Below are 21,076 nucleotides of genomic sequence, written 5' to 3' on the forward strand. Positions count from 1 at the left end.
CCATCGTGTCATGTTTGTATTTCAAAAACAATAGAGAAAATAGGGGATTACAAATATTTAAACCATTTTCTTTAGAATTTGTGAGAAGGTAAAATGATTTACGGCACTGGAGAAAATTGAATGTGGTCTCCTGTTTTAAACAAAGACATTTGCAAATGTATAAACAATACTTTCAATAAAAACAAGGACAGAACGTGGACATTCTATAAGTAACAAAAACAGGTACACATCTAGTACACAGAAGTAAAGAGGTATGAAAATTGTGCATCTCCTCTTCATTTCATTCCAAAAAGAAAATGCATGGCCTTTTCAAGAATGAGAGTGCAGTAGTCAAAGACAATCCTATGAAACAAAATAAGAAATGCTAACTGACAGCATCACTGCAATAAATATGACTGCAGGAACCATGGTACCTTGAATTCATTGGCCAAAATTTATTTGCCAACATTTCCTACCTTTAAAATAAGACGAAGAGAAATCAATCTGACTCAAATCGACCTTGCATCTAAAGCACACACTCAAAACAAATCTCAATCACATTTTAAAACGCTGAAGAGTAGGCAACAACGTTTGTTCGCAGTCTGCCCATTTGCGCATCTAACAAACAATTCTTCTCACACACTCAAAAGACGCAGTCATTCACACTTCGTACAGACGCAAATGCACACACAATCCGGAGGGCAGAGAAACACTGAATTAGAATGACGAGGCTGCAGCAAGTTGATGACAGCCCGCCAATAAAATGAACTTCACTAATTTATTCTTTTAGTAAATTATTGCTCCCCTATTACCAAGTAGCTTAATCATCATTTCAGACAACTGTTTTGCAGCATAGAGATGCATTACCTCTCGTGACCACTACCTCGGCTTCCCATCACACCACGTCAAATACAGATGGGAGGCCACAGTGTGAGCGGCTCCCTCATCAAACAGTAGTATCATACTTCAATCGCCCACACTCATTGCGGTCCCAAAGAGGTGTTCATCTGCGAATGTGCTTCAATCACAGCACAGATAATACCATAATTCCTTCAGATCTCCACAGCATAGGACCAAAAAAGCAAAATACAACGCTATCAATCCTTTGCCTTGGAGGGACATGCCAAGGTCAAAGGCGAACCATTTCGAGACACTGGGGTCACAGGGTTAAGGAATGCAGAGGTCTCCTTATTGGTGAGAAGACCAGTGTTTGGGATTGTGTTGGCCTATATTCTCCAGAAGCCTCTCTCTATGAACTCAGCAGCAGCACGCCAAGGGGCTGTCAGACCTCCTGGTGCTTTGCCGGTGGATGAGTGATGAACGGCTCACTCCACATGCGCCTCAAATCTCCCTAGGAAAGATACAAAACCAAGGCCATTAACATGTATGCATATTTCAGGGTTGTTGCAGGCCAGGGAAAAGTCATGTGATTTGAATTGTATGAATGAAATCAGGGAATCTCTTCCATGGCATTATCATGGATACATTTGTCCTTACAAATCATGAAGTTTGCCATGCTCTTGGCTGGTTCACTACTTTCATGCAGAAAGATTTGTTAAGTTTTGCCTTGTCAGGCATATTGACTCGATATAGATCCAGTTAACTTGATGGTGAAGAAAATTAAGCTTTTTATAACATAGCATAGCACTGAATGTATTTAACTTCATTTCCAAATATTCATTGAGTCCTTTAACATCCAGAAATAGGGGACTATTCTATTACTCAGATTTTCCACCTTTCTTTTGAAGATAATGTAATGGATATGTGAGTAACTCCAAGCAATAAGTTACTGTTTTTCAATGTAATTATATTAAATACAGTTGAAAATGAATTAAAATGTGTATCTAAAAGAATTTGTACTTCAATAATTCTTACTCTTAAAACATGTACGTAAAGATCATTAGGGGAACATGAAAAAGAAGGGAAAACTCCCCCAAAATGTATAGCATTGCCATACATATTCCTTTTAACACTCATCTAATGTATCCACTAGAGTCTTCAGGCCTCTCAACAACTGGTTGATCAACACCAGATCATCTGCAAGCTTTGCCACCATCATTCCACCACTTCTGCTCCAACTCAGCCCACGCTTGCCTCACCATCTCCTCAGTGTACATATTAAAAAGCAATAGAGGACAGCCTTAACTCAACCCAATGCTTGCCCACTCATATTCTCCATCCTTTACCCTCACTTGTGCAGTCTGGGCCATATGGATTACAAATGAGTCACCTATCCCTCCAATCAATGCCATTTTCCTTAAAAGTCTCCAATAACTCTACTGAGCCCTTTCTATCAAATGATTTTTCAAAATCCAAAAATCAGGCATACACGTCCTGGTCATATTATAGGTTCCTCTCTGCCAGGGACCTCATTATCACAATTGCATCTCGAGTTGACTTCCCTTTTCTGAAACCAAACTGATCGCCCTCCAATTGCCCTTGCCAACATTTGTCTACTTATAATCTGGAGTACCACTTTCACTGAATGCGTTATTAGGCTTATAGCCCTTTTGCCTCTGTATCCCACAGATTTCTTCTTTTGTGGTAGTGGATTGAGAACTGTCTCCACGAAATCCTCTCGTCATCACCATCCAACACATCCTCCGTAATATTTCACAAAACCTACTACCCACCCACCCTTACATTTTTCCGAAGCTCAAATGGGTATTTTCCTTGCCCACCACTTTCCTTCATTCCAAAATAACCTCTCTCGATTTCCATGTCTCCGATCCCCACCCCAACTCCACCACTTCACTGCGTTCAACCTTGCTGCCCAATCTCCACCATCACACTCATGCTCCACACACTCCACCACCACCTCCTCATATTCCGTTAACGTCCTTTCACTTTAGTTTTTGGCATGGCTTGCCCTCTTTTGCCACTCAATAGTGATTTTTACCACAGAGTGGTCAACTCTCTCTCTCCTTGCTGAAAATTTCCTCACACTGCCTCGTCCACTCTCTCCCCTCCTTGGTTTGCCCCTCTAATCCACTATTTATTTCCCCATTCATCCATCCGCATGCCCTCCTCTCTGTCCACTTCCTTCTCCCCCTGTTTCTTACGTTATCCACACTTACTTCATCCTTCTATTGTCAAGCAGCCAATTGACTTCTCGGCTGTTTTGACTATTCCAGTCTTAATCTTATCCCACCCTTAATATCCCATCCCTCTATAATCTGCATTTCTCCAATCTCTCTGATACTATCCTCCACTAGTTCTTAGAATTTTTTCTCATGGTCCCCTTCGGAGCTTTTACATTCCATTTACTTACCTTTCTGATATTCCTCAGCCTCAAAAATTCATTGAACAAGATACATCCATTGCAGATGAGTCACGTTCAATGAGTTTTAAAGTCACATTTGAATGTACTCCATGCTTTCAGGGAAGGGATAGCTGGTACGGTTTCCTACTACCATTCCAACATTGTTTTTTAAGTGACAGCATCACATGGACAACTTTTTGTCTGGGATCCTACCATTTGATGTAACAGGCATGGGTGCCCCTACCAGGAGTACTTGACAATTACTCCCACCAGTGCAACTGCAGGGGCCAGAGAAATGCACAATCGTTTCCATTGCGACTAGGTTGTAGCCCAAGGGAAAGGCAACTGCAAATGAACACATCAAAGTCCTCCCTTGATATAAACTTGAGGATGATGGCCGCATTGGTCATCAAAACATCAGCAGCATTCCAGTCCCTGATTAGGCAGCAGTCCTCTGAACATATCACACAGCATTCGCCGAGAATACATCCAATCCTCCTTCAGGGGTGTGACCTCTTGTTTACACATTCAGCGTGGAGGACGTCAATTGACGTGGTCCTGTCCAAGCCGAGATACGGAGCGCGTCAATTGACATTCTCAGCCAGTCGGGCCGGGAGCCCTTTCTCCGCCTCCGTACGTGACTAATATCCACTTCCGAGTCTTCCGATCTTGTGCATGGCCTTCAGCAAGCCTCCCTCTTTCGACCAGTGTGAGCCGTTTGTAAATAGCAGCATTTGAACGCAAGTCATGGCACAAAATCCTCTGTATTCTTGTCTTATTTCATCGGCCGATTCTGATGACTTTCATGAAAATCGGGCCTGCATTGAATGTGTTAATTAGGAATCCATGGGAGGAGTAGAAGGATAGTACATACCTTTAGGTAGGCCATGGTGAGCAGGGGCAAAAGAGTGAAGGGCACGAGATAGAGGAGCGCAGGCTGAGCGGCCTTGAACACTTCGGAGGACACGGTGGCAGTGAGGAGGCCCAGAAAGTAACCAATCAGGGAACAGTGGAAGTAACTGCAAGCAAAGCAACCACATGCAGTGGCAGATAAATAATTAGCCTAATTTTTGTTCCTATAGCACTTTTCATGGCAGAATAAAAGACTGAGTGGACACAATTTTGTGATTTTTTAACAATGAAAAGCATATACAGTGGAAGCCCAGTATAATGAGAGCTCATAATCCCTCAGAAATCACTCCACAAATCAAGCACTTGTTACAACCTCAAGGTGTTGAAGAAACCCACATAATTCTCGTAGTCATTCGTATTTGCAGTTATTTTTTGTTTTAATGGTATTAAACTAAGGTAAACAGCAAAAAAGTAATTCTGGGCACAATTTGGTGGAGTATAAAATACTGGAGGAAACAAACAGGATATTTTCCATTACAAAAAATATTAATTCCCACAATTTTGGTGATTTCCTTCCTATTTTAAATTTTTTGATTGCTGCAGGAAGATGGAAAGACAGCAGTTGTATTCCGGGGATTGGTGTGAGATGCAACTACTCGGCATGGCGTCGTTTAGTGCAGTGGTTTCAAAGCACCCCACACCTATTGCACATTCACCACTTCAGGGAAGATAGCTCACCTTAAATTCTTTCTTGTTTTAATACTGTGAATAGTAATTTCGTGCTCCTAGTCCTGAAATTAGCTGCGTATCACACTTTTCACAGGAATAATAATAATGTCTTTGAATTTCAGCACAACACAAACAAATACATTTAAAAAGGGATGTTTGTGCACCACCATGCAAGCAAGTGTTACATAAACATAATAAACAAAGAGTGTTGTTGTGTTCTAAGAATGAGCGAGGAATGCAATGTTTAATGAGATCATTTGCTGATTGAACACACACACATGATCTTATAGTTACTTCAATGCATTGCTAATTCATTTTTTTTTCTTTTTATTTTAGTAATTTTTCTGCTATTGAGAATAAACGTGAATTTTTTTTTCCTCTGTGAACGGGAAATCATAGTAATAATTTTTAAGTGAAACTGTTCCTAATGAAGTAGATAATGCCTAATTTAAATTCCGTACACATACAAGGAAAAATTACAAAAATATATGAGTAAACACATGGGTGACTATAATCATTGCACAGTAAACCACTACTACTCAAAAAAATTAATAAACATACAAGAGCTTCAAATATTATTGATTAATCCCATAGAGAAGCAATAGGCCTCACTTGGGTCTCAGATTCCACGGCACTCTCCCTCAAATCATTATACATATGTACATTTCTCAGTTCATATTACCTGATCTTGTTGAAATGCTTAGGTGTAGGAACACCCGTCTCTCCCAAGTGTATTGCTTGAGACTTCTTGTACGCATCGTACCTCAGCACAAAGCACAGCAGAAGACCAGGCATGACCTGAAATATACAATCAACTCATGGCCTAAATATGAAACACTAATCTTATGCACATATATTATTGAGAATATACACATTTAACAGTAAAGTACATCCCTGGTTTTAAGTCCAACCAATAACGTTTTCCCACACATTAAGTTTGGTCATCAATTCTCCCGAAAAAATCTCCATCCTCTCTTAGTTAAAATCCTGCATATTTCCACTAACATACTAAGTTTTCCATGTACATATATGGTTGGATTCCTATACCTCCACGCTTGGTTCACATGTAGAATTCTCAGCAAAAAATTGAAGATTTTTGGCATATTTAGAGCTGTTCCTGATTCAGAGTTAAAAAGCTACTGAGACAATCAAAACTACAAACCGGAAAAAAACAAATAATTAATTTAGTAGATTTATACTTTCAATTTTGCCATTTACAATTGTTTGAGAATAACACCTCTGCCCAAAATGAATTGAACTCAACCACATGCCATGAAAGGGTCAGCTCATGAATTTATAGGTCCAGAAAATAACAATGAACAACACAAGACTTATGCGTGAGGCTGAGGGGCAGCACAGAAGCCGTGACCTGGTCTGCAGAAGCATGTGATGCCCTCAACTTGTCAGTGGAACGGTTTGAGGGCACAATTTTTGTGTCGTGAATAGGCGTACATCCGTGATGGATTGAAACATTTGAAAATAGAGGTCTCTTCATTTTTCAAATTCTTATTATAATTTACATATATGTATGATTTGCACACAATATCCTATAGTAGAGATTCAACCAAAAATGATGCTGCACTGTGACAAAAGCCAGGTCTTCCAATAAATATATTTCACATGGAATTGCGGTACCTTCCTTCCTCCACGGTGGATAAATTACACCTAATGACCATAGTAGCTGTTCCCTCACCCACTTGACTCACTGACAAATCATACATGGACAGAAGTTTTTATACCCAATATAAATGATGACTCTCACTAGTGTACAGTTGTCATGTGTAGGTGACCTGACAATAATAATTCTCAAAAACAGAATGACAATCCTATGAGGAGATACAGATCAACGTTAACTTTTGCACCCAACAGCTTGAATGAGTGAGAGCTGAAGAAGCTGCCGTTCCTTCATCACTATCACTCACTCCCAAATGCTGTATTGAGTCGGTGAGAGAAGAGCTCACACAAAACCAAGCCACAGGCACCACACATCCTGGATGAGTACCTTCCTTGCACCGCAAGGGTTTCATTCCACAGGCGTCCACACGCATCACCTGGGATTGGTGATCCTTAGATGAGCAGCCGAGTGCTCCCCCACTCCCTACGCCACCTCCCCCCCAATACCAATGTCAATCGCAGCGTGCCTGAATTAACAAGTTGCCTTGAAGCAGAGGAGTCGAAATAAATACATTGAAAAGGAAAGCCATAAGACATTTGACAACACGACAGCTTTGCTATTCATAATTCCAGGAGAGAGGCCACCGCACCTACAATCCCAATCATGCAATGGGTGCTATAGACCAAGGAAAAAAATACTCTTAAAATCTCAGTAAATTGAAACTGAAGGGACGCAAACTATAGCACTTTCATACCAAGCAGGTTCCACGCAAGACATTACACAAACTGACATTTTTTTTAACCCTTTTGGGACGGTGAAGTTCTTGCCTTAGCATGACTGCTGTACTGAGCCCCGAAAGATTCTTCCGTCCCCTCTGCACGGAGCATTTTTGCTGGACATTCGATAAGAAGGGTCTTGCAGATAATCACACACTCTCAGCACCAACCTTCTTCGACCCTTTATAGCAGGGATTCCACATTATCTCAGACTGCGAGCGTAGTTGGTCTCCTTCCTTTCGGGGTTTATAACCCTACCAGCACCATTGCTTCACGGTCAATCATGCTTTGTTTATATGAATTAGCTGTATGGTGCAATAGGGTGCTCTCCTATTATTTTTTTATTGCCTAAATCGAAACATTATTACTCCTGGAGTACGTATTTCACGCTCTTAGATTTTTAACACGTTGACCGCCATGATGTTTGTAGTAGATATGTTCTCTGACGCCATTGGTGTTTTTCATTCCGTTAACTATTCCCGGATCATTAAACATTAAATGTGTTTTTGTACTTTACTTTAAAATAAATATTTCTATTCTGACACCACAACGATCCTGGCCCATACGTTAGCAATAGATTCCGGTCACTCCGGCGTCAGAAATCCACTTTGTAACAGTCGCTCGGAGGCCGCCCACTGTGACTTGCGTGGCGTGAAGGAAGCCACTCGACTCCACTCATTATGAACGGCAGAGCGGTCAACATGTTCAATGACCATATCTATTTTCTGCGATCCAATAAAAAGTGAAAATTTTCAAGCGCGCGAAAATGCGACGGCTAAGTATGAATGCTGGGAAAACTCCGTGTGACGTCGTTCTGGTTCCTGCTGCCGCAAGTGAGATGACCTTGGGGCGAGGCTTTGAGCACTGATACGATGCAGGATGCAAGCAGGTAGCTGAGTACCCTGCTGGCTGGTAGCACTTGGCATAACCTTTTCGCGCCGAGCTCCTTCGCGGGAAGTTGCTTTTGGCTCTACGAAGGGTTTGAAATTTTCTTTTTCGCCCCGTACGGAGTTTTTTCTTGGCTTGGGACAGTGCAGGTAGTCGCTTCCTCCCCTTAATGACCTTTCCTAGCGGGGTCCCGGACCCTTTCCGCGGCAACTGGACAAATATAATCCTCGACCCTTTTCCCCGAAGGCAGCCCATCACGGCATACTTTTGCGGTCAGTTCATTGTTGCCAGTGCAATTTTAATTTTTTTAATTGTTACTGTTGCATTAAATGTCAGTTCATCAATGTATTCCTTTCATTTTGCAATGCCTGTAGAACTTTTAAATGAAGTTCTACGGTTATTTTTAGGGTTTTCAGCAAAACGGCACTATATCATAGCCAAATGAGCTTTTCCGAGAGGAGTGAGGTTATCATCTTCCACGTACATATTTCAGTAGGAGAATACTTACACCAATGAGAGTACTTACAATATGAGAGTAATTACCTGGGTAGAGCAGTTCTTATCCCTGCAATGGTATGGAATGCTTCTCACAACATGTGTCTACGTAAAACATTCCCAATTGGTACATTAAATTTACGAATTTTTAGGATATGCTTTAATCAGTATTTATAGCAAAATTCGTTTTTAATACCTTTGTATTTAAAGGTTGATAAGAGGTTATTAAAAATAGCCGCTGTAATTTTGGCTCACGACAAAGAACTGAGAGAATCTTTTGAGAGCTTTTTTTCATGGAAGTTAAATCGGATATTGTATCGAATTTCACCGCAAATGTACACTTAGAATGTAGCTAACAGAGTAACGTATATTTTTAGATGTAAATCATTACAATATCGCTCCTATAAACTTGCTAGTGAGTTATAAAAATAACAATTAAACATCTAACCTTAGCGTCTCCAAAAATTGTTCTAGGTGATGATCAACTCCGTTAATATGAATGCTAGAATTCCGTTTAAAATTTGGAACCAATCAGCAGTACATACAGAATGTAATTACTCGCATTGATTAAAAAAAAAATGCAGCAATTACGTTTTTAGTTATTCCACCTTATAAACAAATAAGTGACCATGAGCACCTTCCTTGAGTGGGACACTGAGAGCCAGAATGGGCCGAGGTAATCCCTACACGGACAATAGGAAAGGGTCGGACCTCTAGCGCCGAGGGACCCTAATGGCGGTTGGGACCCACTTGGCATGCTTGACCGCGAAACCGTGAAAACACGGCCTTCCTTCTTTAGCATCAGAAAATTCAGGCCGTGAAATCACGCCCTGCGTAGGGAAGAGGTTAAATAAGGATTATTAATGCCTTATCAAACAAAGAAAACTTTCCGACCTTAGCCAGTTTTAATAAGTGATTATTAAGACATGTTTCCCTGAGCTCTGTGCCTCATGCATGCATTGGTAATCTCAGATGACGTATAACTCCTATCTACTCGTATAGCATCTAGGTCCCTGAGACGTCACGTGGAGTGGCATCGCATGGGCGCCAATCTGGCCTTTCTCAAATGAGGATAAAATTGACCATTGCCATTCGTCTAAACTGGGATTTCTAAAGCCAAATATATTATGAATACACTAATGGCGGGTAACGGATTGCAATCAATGCCTTTCGTTTTCTTTGATGAAGGAAACTACCCTATTGTTGCTTGAACGTAAATTGCAGACTTAGAATAGAATACCGCATTTTATTCTGAGAATTTTTAAATTTTGAATGAAGCTCTACCACCAATATTAATGCATTTAATGCAGCAACAATTTCCATGTTGATGTTTATACTGAAATCACAATATAAGTTAATATTTATCATAGAATTTCATTTAAAAATTGTAAACGCTGCTCAAAAGACAAATAATTCAATTCTTAGTTTATTTTTTTGAGAAAAGAACAAATATTTATTTTGCAAAATGACTGGATAAACAATTGTATGACCACACTCCCTAACCGCCAAGAGGGGTAATATAAGACGAGAGGTCCGGGTACCTGCTCTGAGATTTCAAGGGTACGGCCTAAGCCCAGCGGTGTTGGGTCCTGAAACAAAGACATCGCACACCTGCGACTGTCATAAAAAAGGGAAGAGCTATGAAACGTATATATTCGGCATCCATTCACCTACATAGGAAAATCTCAGACGGAAATATACGGCTTTCGTCTCCCGGGTCAAGAAACGGTCAGACGTATATTTACGTCTTTAGTTGGGAAAAGGTTAACGAACATTTGAATAACATTGGCTAAAGTAGAATTATTTAGAGAGCAATGGGACTGCACAATACTCAACCAAGGAAGAAGTCATCAGAAAGTGAGTGTAAATGTTGATGGGCATAAAAAAATTAACTTGATCTGAAGCATGAAGACCTTTATTCGCTCTGAAGTCCTTTAGTGGCAGGGGTAATGTTTAATAAATAATTTCTACACTCAGAAGAATATTGTTAGTATGGAATTTAAAACTACGGAATACATATCTACTAGTGATGGGTCGATTCCAAAATTTTATCGATTCCGATCCCGATTCCGATTCTACCGATACCGATTCCATCGATTCTGATGCCATAGGCTTCAAGAAAAATATGACTTAATTCCAGGCAACAAGAAAACCACTTAAAAAAATATTACTCTGTAAAAGAGTCGGTTGACAAAAGCATCTTTCATATCATCACTATGTAATTAAAATATAATAGCTAAATTTCAAAACAGAAAATACCTGAAAAGTGGTGTTACATGATAGGTATTACTTTAGAATATTGGCACTCATAATATGTCGACCATATATATGTATCCAAACTACAAGAGAGAGCCCTGAGTACATAAATTTTCATAGCTCTAATAAAGATTACATACTACATATATGAATCATGTAATATTTGGCCCTTTCAAATTCTCAAGCAGAAAAACCAATTATTCTACATGCTCAGCCAGCAGGTTTTGACGTCTCCATGTTACAGTATTACTGCCTGCAGAAAATTGCCTTTTGCTACACACTTGTGTGATTGGGCAAGTACTTTCCTACCAAAATTGCAAGATTATGGAGACTTTGGAATTTTTATTAAAAATTATATCAACGATTTTTTTGGATCTTGAATCTTCATGGAGTTCAAGTGGACGAAGCGAACGTACTATAGAACTAAACTTTAGTTTTGTAGAGCCAAAAAAATTCTATACTTCTCACGTCATTTAATCAACCTTAAAATCTCTTGCTTTTCTAAGTTCAAGAAAGAAACTAAACGCTACAAATGAATATCACATCGGACGGACGCAATAATAAAAAAGGCTAAAAGAGCCTTGTGGTGTGAAAACTCCCCCTTCCGCGTGACTCACCTCGGCGAAGGTGGAAAGGGAAAAAGGGTGTCGGTTGTTGCCTTTCATGGAAACAGTTCATTTTTCTCTCTCTTAAGCATGCTGACTTAATCTCTTCACTTTACTTCAATACCCGAGGCATATTTCTTACGCGTGGGATGGTTCCGAAAAATATCGAATCCTTAGTATTTTCACTCGAGTAATGCGCTAAATGTTCTAGTCGATCTATACATAATCCTTTTTAACATCCTCAGTTTAGTGTTAAGTCAATGAAGACGATTATCCATGCTTTAAATGACGATTTTCAAGACTAATGTTTTAAAAAACTTGAAAAATCGGCCTCAGTTACTGAGCCTTAGAGTTCTGCGGCGTGTAGCTGAGCCTTGACGGGCGATTGAAAAATCGCTCTTATTACCTTCGTCGCAGACTTTTTTTTTCCGAGATTTCTAATTAGTACTCTTTAGAAATCTCTACTTTATATTGTGGTTCAAATTTTCCGAGTTATATTTTTCGTAAACGAAAGATAATGTCTACTTTATGTCAAATTTCACGTGAAAAACGGGTTGGCCATTTTGCGTCGTAAAACCAGACAAATGAGAGCCAAAATCTTCAAAAGTCATTGAAAGTATAGGCAAAGCACCAGATCAAAGGAATATTGCGTTTTTTATTCCATAAAACTCATACCTACACAAAACCACTTGGATAAATTCAAAGTTTTTTTGAGGAAAAACGATATCTTGCGTGGCATCGAAAAATTGGTCATGTTTGGGCCTCTGTATCTCACTAAAGGTTCGTATACATGTAAAATGGCATATAAATCTATATCTAGTAATGATTTATAATTATTTACGCTTAGTTTCAAGTCTCTATCCCCAAAAAGATCATTTTGGACTTTATTCCAGCTTTTTCCGATTTCGGACCAGTGTGCGCCGGGTAGGAAGACGATCGGCCGCCGCGGCTGCCGTAAAGGTATTCGGCGCCCACGTCGACAACTATTGTGTATTCGTGCAAGCTGAAACTACCTGGCCAAGGCATTAAAATGACTTATCGGCTTTAAAAACTGCATTATTACATGAGTTTCATGATAGCGCTTCCTGTCGGCAGATTGCTGGACCTACTAGCCTCGAAAGCTCTGTAACCTTAACTATTCGACTCGACATCCGTAATGCTACTCGAAACGCTCGAGTCAAGTACCAACAACTCGATCGACTTTAATTTTCGAGTACTCGCACATCCCTCTAAGATATGTGTTTTGTCATTACGATTACGTGGCGCGAAAATTCAAATGACTGTTGGAAACGCGGTCGTATATTTTGTCTTTTGAAGTACTACTGGAATCGGAATCGATTTTTCACCTTGGCAAGTACTCGTTTTCGATTCCGGTTCTTGGTCGAGAATCGAGGAATCGAAGAATCGAGGAATCGAACCGACCCATCACTAATATCTACCTATCATAAGGTTTTCTAGAATTTTGCCATTCTGATTTAGATTCTGGCCTCCATATCCAAAACTACTCCACTCACCATTTGTAACGGTACTCAAAGATCTAGAGTCGAGTACCAACTCAACTCGACCTTTCGAGTGCTTGCACATTCTCATTATTGTGCAAATAAATCAACAGTGATTCAACACACAGGTGACAGCAGCATGCACGCATTGACTTATTTTGTGGGCTTCCGCTTCATGGTACAAATGGAGCCAGGGGAGGATGTTTACTGCTTATTAAAACTGACCCACTTTGTTTCTCGAAGAGATTAAATGAAACATCGTTGTACCTTGAATTACTATTATATTGACTCTGCAAATTAAATAGTTTTAACTTCAACAGGACCGAAGTTTATGTGAAAATTTGCCAATGCCTCAAGAGTTTGGCAATTTTGTAGTTATACAATAGACTACAGTGGAACTTGGTTAGTACGTTCCTCCTTAGTACGTTTTCCTCCTTAGTACGGCGATTTCCCTCGGTCCCGGTACCATCCGAACAAAATACAGGTAAAAGAATTTGGTTAGTACGTTTGAAAAAATTGCGCTTTCCTGGTTAGTACGCTCAATTGCTTGCCGTGACGCAACCCGCAATTCGTTCTCTAGTGTCTTCTTAAGGGTCGCAAACGTCTGAATTCATGATTTAATTTATAATTATTAGCCATTAACATTCTTCCATTCAATCCACATCTCTTTCTTCTACCGCAATTTATCCAAATGCATTTCTGAATTCTTGTGACGTGATGAAAAATAAAATGCGGTCTGACTATGAAAAACTACCAATACCAACAGCCAATAAGAAGCCCCAATTTTCCCCACCCCGAGCTCCTCACCTTCTGTTGCCTTTGGAGCGCTTGGGGGCTTGGGAGTGCCCACTGCTGCACACAAAGTGTGCGAGTGGGCAATTGTTGCTATTGCACGAGTTATCATGATGAAGAAATGAGTCTTAACGGTATTAGACAATTCCCACATTATCTAAAGCAGTACTGCTCCATAAACTCGACGTCGTGCGTATTTACTTGACTACTGTTGCGGGAGCAGACGATCCTCTGGATCTCCACGCGAAGCTTAGCTTAAAAATAAGCTATCTCGGCCCGCAAGCAGACGACATTATACAACTTTCTAAAGTAAATTTCAACTGTATAATATAAAATCTTCTTGTAATTACGTCGTAATATAATCTTCTTGCGTGTTATTAATCGATATATCGATCGATATAACAATCGAAATGGTATCATTCTAGAAGCGAATGTCTACGGCTGTTGCCGTAATTTGAAAGTCAATATAATTTTGCCCAATTTTTATGATGTTTAAAAAACCAGTTGACTTACTCCGGGTTGTTGTTATATTCTCCGAGTACGCTGTGAGAAAGAAAAATGACTTGTCTTCGCTTGTCTGAGCTTCACTCGTCCTCGTTCTGTAAATATATATAGGATAAATCACGGGAGATAGACGCCGTAATCATGAAATCGTCTCCGGGATGTCCATGAAAAATTGCGATTTTTATTCACATGGTATTGTTTTTCATGGTAGCGCTCATTTTCTTGATTTTAAATGTGAAAAGAGGTCAGGAAGGCGATCCTATGAGAACTACCGATAGTAATTGTAATTATGACGACTTTTTCACTGATTGCAATAACCCCGACTGCTATTATTTACTTTCCTCGTTAGTACGTTTTCCTGGTTAGTACGTTCATTTTTCGTGGTCCCTTCAGAAACGTACTAACCAAGTTCCACTGTATCTCTAATACGAACAACATTATAACAAAGTTTTACAATGTGAAGTCATGGTCAAATTTTCATCCAACTACCTTTTGGTCCAACCGTTTGTGTCAAACTCAGTTTGGTCCAAATCAAACAGGTTCTAAATTTCCATCCAACTGGATGAAACCAACCAATCACAGGGCCAAAACAGCATGACAAAAGAGCATCGCCAAGCGCTGACACACAGGTTGAACTTATTTACCACTGGATGAGCATCATAATAATTTGCCCGTGGGACACCGGCTTAAAGGACAAATGACTGCAAAAGGAAGCAACTTACAATGTCCCCCAAACCGAGCATGGAGAAATGGCCAGAATGGTGCATGCTGGGAAAGACGAGTTTTCCTGGCAGAGAGAGCTTGGGGGCCTCCTTCACCACTCCACCGAGGTGCAGCTTGCGAGCAACCAAGCCAACAGGATTGTCCGCAGGTCTCGTTGCCACCTGTAACACACCAAAACAGGCTAAGCATCAGACACACGCTTTGAGTCTGCATCTAGCAACCTCTCCTCCCCTCTCACACTCTCTCACCACGAATCAAAACTGCCGATGCAAGTACAGAGTGGAGAAGAGAGAAAGGGATGGACGCACCTTGACCATGACGTTGGTGTTGAATATGTAGGAGGAGAAGAAGACCCAGAAGACGTCGTAGATCAAGAGGCCAGTGAGGAGCAGCGTGGATACCTTGAGGCTGGGCAGACGCACAAACGCAATGAATGCCACGCACAGACCCATGCCCATGGCTGCAAGGGAAGAAGGGGGAGACCATTAGCACATTCAATGGCACGATCTCAAGCGAGAGAGAAGAATACAACAAGAATCTTTATGGATAGGCTACTTCCGTTACCATAAGACTTGGTTATTTTGAAAGGAAGTGTTGGAGCGATTCTTCAGTTTACAAGGGGAGAGCATGAAATCCACACCTCAGAAATCAACAAAATTTTGTACTTGTACAGCATCGCATGCCGTCCGAGAATCACTGCTCATATCAGGTAAAATTAGAAACAGTTAACACAAAAAAGACATCAAAACAACAGCTGCTGCAGTGTATTTCTTTACAACTACTTCCCATTTGGCCTGTAAACAACCGATTAGCAAATTTGGGATAAATACATAGTGAGAATATTATCAGGGTGTCCAGCCAATGAAAGCAGAAACAATTAATGCATAATTCCTTTCACTTTTCTAGAGAAATTTTACAAAATTCATTCCAGGTTAATCTTACATGATTACTGTGTTTGATATAAATTTTGGAAACCCTAAATTAATTCAATACTTCTAAATAATTGTAATTTCTAATAATAATAATAATTGTACTCGTGAAACCATCACCGTTATTGCATATACGTATACAGTGGAACCCCGATCTATCGTTCCCGCATTGATCGTTTTCCTGCATTCATCGTTCGCCGTTCCTGGTCACAAATAAAGTTCCATAAAGGCAATGCAATGTAATTTTTTCCCGCATCCACCGTTTGACAAAAATGAGACGAAGTATTTACAACGTAATGTTTGGAAGGAAATTTCTTAGCTTTTCTACAAAAAACACACACTTTATTGCAGACTAGTTTCGGTTACACTGTACCATTTTCAAGACTAGTCTTGAGTCACTAGTCTTGAAAATGGTACAGTGTAACCGAAACTAGTCGGCAATAAAGTGTGTGTTTTTTGTAGAAAAGCTAAGAAATTTCCTTCCAAACATTAAATATGGAATTCTACAAAGTAAAGGCCTCAACAATTCAGTGCATATTTACAACGTGTTGTTTGTGGCTAATAACGACAGACACCCCCAGGGGATTGAACTACTATAGCGAGAAGCTGAGTGCCGTATGATGGTTACATTAGCGCTTTTCCCAAGATCCGCTATCCCCCTCCATTCAGCACTCGCCTCTGAAGCTTTCTTCTTCTCAGAAATAAAGAAAAAGTTCCCAGCTCACGCAGGGATCGTATTGCGAAGACCTTACCTTCGAAAAAAATATCAAGTTATACAAGAACAACAGAAACGTGTTTTGCGCCCCCCCCCCTTTTCCGACTGACCTTTTTCAGCGTAACTGCTTCAAAGTTACCAGATACCTATATTCTCAGGATATTTTGTTTCTCCCTACTAACAATCCGAATTCATCTACTCATCTGGCACTACGCAAATTAGAAAAGAATGTGTAAGTTGCCTTCTCTATAGGATAAAAAATTTCATGGCGCAGTCATATGTTTATGCTAAACCCTCTGCAGTATGTTCTGTGTAAGACGTACGCGATAGCATCAGTTCTGAACTTCACCTCGCACAAGTGGTTCCGTACTTTCCATTGACTTCAAACTAGCGAGTGTTTTCTGAGTGGGTTTAATAAAGTAAGGTTTCATTTTTATTAGTTTTATTTTAATCCGTCTTCGGACCATCGCCCTTCCGGAGAAACAAGATGGACTGAAAATAATTGAACAAGAAGAAAAGCATCCGGGATAGAAGCGTGCGAATATTGGAGAACTATCCGCTAGCACATGACGATAGGGGTGAGGTAGAGCGTGCTACCTGGTGAAGTGGGATGAAGCCGAGGCTCAGGCGGGTGTGCCGCTGACGATTAATGTAACATTAGTCACTCTTTACAAATTGCCTAAATTACATGAAAAATATATTTATTAGACAGGAACATTACAAATAATTGAATTTTTTTGGCCTATATGAACCATCTCCCAACCAATCACTGTGCTGGCGAAAGCGGTTGTTTTAGGCATTACATGCACATTGCTCTCGTGAATACGTGTACTGGAAATGGCGTTTTATAGATTTTTACATCAGAAAGAAATCCATAACAGAAGGGTAAATGCAGAGTGGAGAGCAAACATTTTTAGCGAGGTGGCGGGTTCCTTTAGGATATTTGAAAGAGATATTACCGTATTAGCGTGTGTAAGAGGCGCACCCCTATTTTGAGCATCGGAGCTATGAAGATAAAAATTTTGCGGCATTTTTTTTATACTATCGCGCGGTGTTGCAGACGTACGCCTGGAATTTCGACAGTTATCGAACTTTCACGAAAACAAGACGAGACGGACTGGAAACTTCAGGCAACGCAAACTGGGTGTATCACTTTGCTGTGCCTTCGCCCCTTCACTTTGAAGGCAACGACGTCACATGCAAGATCGGACGTGTTCTTCCCGTGCTCCTTCGCTCATAGTCTCGTAGCTTGAAATACAGAGGGGAGGGAGCGCACTCCTTCCCCTCCGTATTTCGTTGCTTGCTTCGAAGACGGAGGGATCGCGCTCCTTCCCCTGGACCTCTCCTTCCGCGCTCTTCACTTATAAGCATTTCTTCCATCCACAATTTAGTCCAACAATGAACACATTCGTTCGAATTTTTTAAAGCGCAGGCTTTGACACCAATATAATTTTCAGTTGCAGTAATCCTCATATTAGCGTCTGAAGATGATTTTTGGAAAATCAGGTCCTCAGCGTAATGGAAATTACTCGGCAAGACAGATATTGACTATTGACCAGGTATGTCATTCAAAAATACGCGTTTCTCTACGTTTGATAACTGATTACTATATGCAGTACAAAATGCCGCGGGATGCCCACTCGTGGCAGTAAATTTAGCGCGCCCTCCGGAGCGAAAAACCCCCGCGGGATCTTTTCCATGTTCTGTGCACTAGGGTACTGACGTGACGGCGCGATGAAAAAAACTTGCGCGAGCGGCGACAAGAAAAGCGAACAGGAGCATTTTAAAAATACGTCACTAAAGGAGAAACTCCCCTGCCTGCCGCTTGTTTTTGACCTAGGATTACAGATGAGTGACTCACACTGAAAACCAAGGCCACTCAGTTCCCCTTAGACCGGTGAAGGGGAGGGGGGAAGATAAGAAGTTTGTGTAAGAGGCGCACCCTCATTTTCGGCTGCAATTTCTGGGAAAAAAGGTGCGCCTCTTACACGCACTTATACGGTATTCGAATAAACTATATGACCTAAGTGTGAAGAAGCAGGAGCAATTTCCACAATTTTGAAATTATTGGTACTACCGGTTTCGCTTTACAGCATCATCAGGTACTGCAAGCATCATCAGATGTTGTAAGCAAAACCGGTAGTACCAATAAATTTAAAATTGTGGAAATTGCTCCTGCTTCTTCATTATGTTCCATTTCCACTCCATCTCGCCTGAAACCTCTGATTATATGACATTAGCGTCTCAATAAAGTACTAGTATTCCTGTAATTGGCTAAAATCTTGTTTGAATCCTTTAATGAATATCATAACTACGCGCCAAAATCCTGTGGTTCCTGGGGCATAGGCAACCTAGCCAAACATTCCCGCATCGATCGTTTTCCCGCAGTCATCGTTTTTTTCGTCCATCCCCCTGAAAAACGATAGATCGAGGTTCCACTGTAATTATGTGTATTCTGTATATACACAGTATACTCACTATATATACAGTACTTGTGCAGGGGTACAAACCATTGGACTTGCATCACCGTCACCATCACCGCTACTAAATACAGTGGAACCCTGATTTATCGTTCCCGCATTCATCGTTCGCTGCTCCTGGTCCCAAATTAAGTTCCATAAAGACAATGTAATTTTTTCCTGCATCTATCGTTCCCCTAAGTATCGTTTTCCCGCATTGATCGTTTGAAGATTGCAGTCCCGTCGAATAATTTTCCCGCATTCATCGTTTGATAAAAATGAGATGAAGTGTTTACAACGTGTTATTTATGGCTAATAACAACAGACACATAGTTTGAATCTTCCCCAGGAGATTGAAATGCTATAGGGAGAAGCAGAGTGCCGCAGGATAGTTACATTAGCGCATTTCCCAAGATTCAGTATCCCCCTCCATTCAGCACTCGCCTCCCCCCGGTTGAAGCTTTCCTCTTCTCCGAAATAAAAAAAGGTCCCAGCTCAAGCAGGGATCGTATTACGACGACCTTAGTTTCAAAAGAAAATATCAAGTTACTCGAGAACAAAAGAAACCTTTTTCATGCCTCCCCCTTTCTCGACCGCTGACTTTTTTTTAGCTGACTCGCTTCAAAGATCCCCACCTCTGGAGGTCAACTGCTGCATGAATCACCGATTAGCCCAAAAGGTGTGTAAAAATGAATTTTGGTAATTGGTATTATACTTTTATTAGATTGAGATATTAGTGATGTGCACGTAATTCAGTAAAGAATGATACCAAACACGTCGTATTTCTAACGTTACTTAAGCATTTAAGCAAGGAAATAGTTGGAATAATACCATGGTGATTTCTAGCGAATATCGATATCCTCGCAGCTTATAGTGAGCTTCACGGCAGTTGATGCAGATTTTTTTCGAAAACAGGGTGTCTGGCTACAATTTATGAGTTATGCTACAAGTCTCACTTGTTTGGGTTGCTAACGAAGAGATTTCTTCTCAGGATATTTTGTTTCTCTCTACTGGCAATCTGAATTCATCTGCACAACTAGAGCTACGCTACTTATTGTTAGAAATTAGTGGGTAAGTTGCCTTCTTTATAGGATAAAAAATTTCATTGCGCAGTCATATGGTCATGCTTCACCCTCTGCAGTAAGCTCTGCCTACGCCGTACGCGAAAGCATTAATGCCGGACTTCACCTCGTACGAGTGGTTCCGTACTATCCGGGGTGGATTGACTTAAAACTAGCGAGTGTTTTCCGTGTGGGTTCAATGGAGTCTGGTTTCATTTTCATTAGTTTTATTCTTATTCGTCTTCGGACCATGGCCCTTCCGAAGACACAAGTGAGAACTTTAAAAGATGGACTGAAAATAATTGATGATGAAGAAAAGAATCCGGGCTAGAAATACGTGAATATTGCAGAACGCCTCGGTATGTCCGGTAGTACATGACAGCAGGGGTGGGGGTAGAGCGAGATCCCTGGTGAAAACAAGAAGTGGGATGAAGCCGAGGATCAGGTGGGCGTGCCGCTGACGATTAACGCCACATTGCCTCAATCACATTAAAAATTTAATTGCTAGAAAGGAACATTTCAAATAATAAACTATTTTTGGCCTTCTTGATCCATCTCATAACCAATCACTGCGACAGCGAAATCAGTTGTTTGAGGCATAACACACACCTTTCTCTTGTAAATACGTGTACTTGAAATGGCATTTGATGGATAAGAATTTTTAAATCAGACAGAAATGCATAATAGCAGTGAAAATTCCGAGTGGAGTGCAAACATTTTTTTAGCAAGGCGGCTTGTTCCTTTAGGATATTAGAAAGAGAGATAAGTCGAATCAACAATATGACCTAATTGTTTCGATAAAGTAATAATATTCCTGTAATCAGCTAAAATCTTGTTTGAATCCATTAATGAATATCATAATTCGCAAAAATCCAGCGGATCCTGGGACATAGGCAACCCGGGCAAACATTCCCGCATCGATCGTTTTCCCGCATTC

General features: G+C 40.6%; 1 protein-coding gene across 2 annotated transcripts in view; it reads right to left on the minus strand.

Moving 5' to 3' along the window:
- Position 1: 1 nt before the first annotated feature.
- Positions 2-21,076, minus strand: part of LOC124155342 (signal peptide peptidase-like 3) — a 73,265-nt gene continuing 52,190 nt past the window's right edge. For both annotated transcript variants that reach the window (XM_046529080.1, XM_046529082.1), the window contains exons 6-10: positions 15,284-15,435; positions 14,975-15,136; positions 5,505-5,620; positions 4,116-4,260; positions 2-1,330 (exon numbers count right to left, since the gene is read on the minus strand). In XM_046529080.1, coding sequence (XP_046385036.1) covers positions 1,262-1,330; positions 4,116-4,260; positions 5,505-5,620; positions 14,975-15,136; positions 15,284-15,435 — 644 coding nt within the window. In that variant the 3' untranslated portion in view covers positions 2-1,261. The remainder of the gene's footprint in view (positions 1,331-4,115; positions 4,261-5,504; positions 5,621-14,974; positions 15,137-15,283; positions 15,436-21,076) is intronic.

This window comes from Ischnura elegans, chromosome 3 (genome assembly GCF_921293095.1).
Source record: "Ischnura elegans chromosome 3, ioIscEleg1.1, whole genome shotgun sequence".
Lineage (NCBI taxonomy): Eukaryota > Metazoa > Arthropoda > Insecta > Odonata > Coenagrionidae > Ischnura > Ischnura elegans.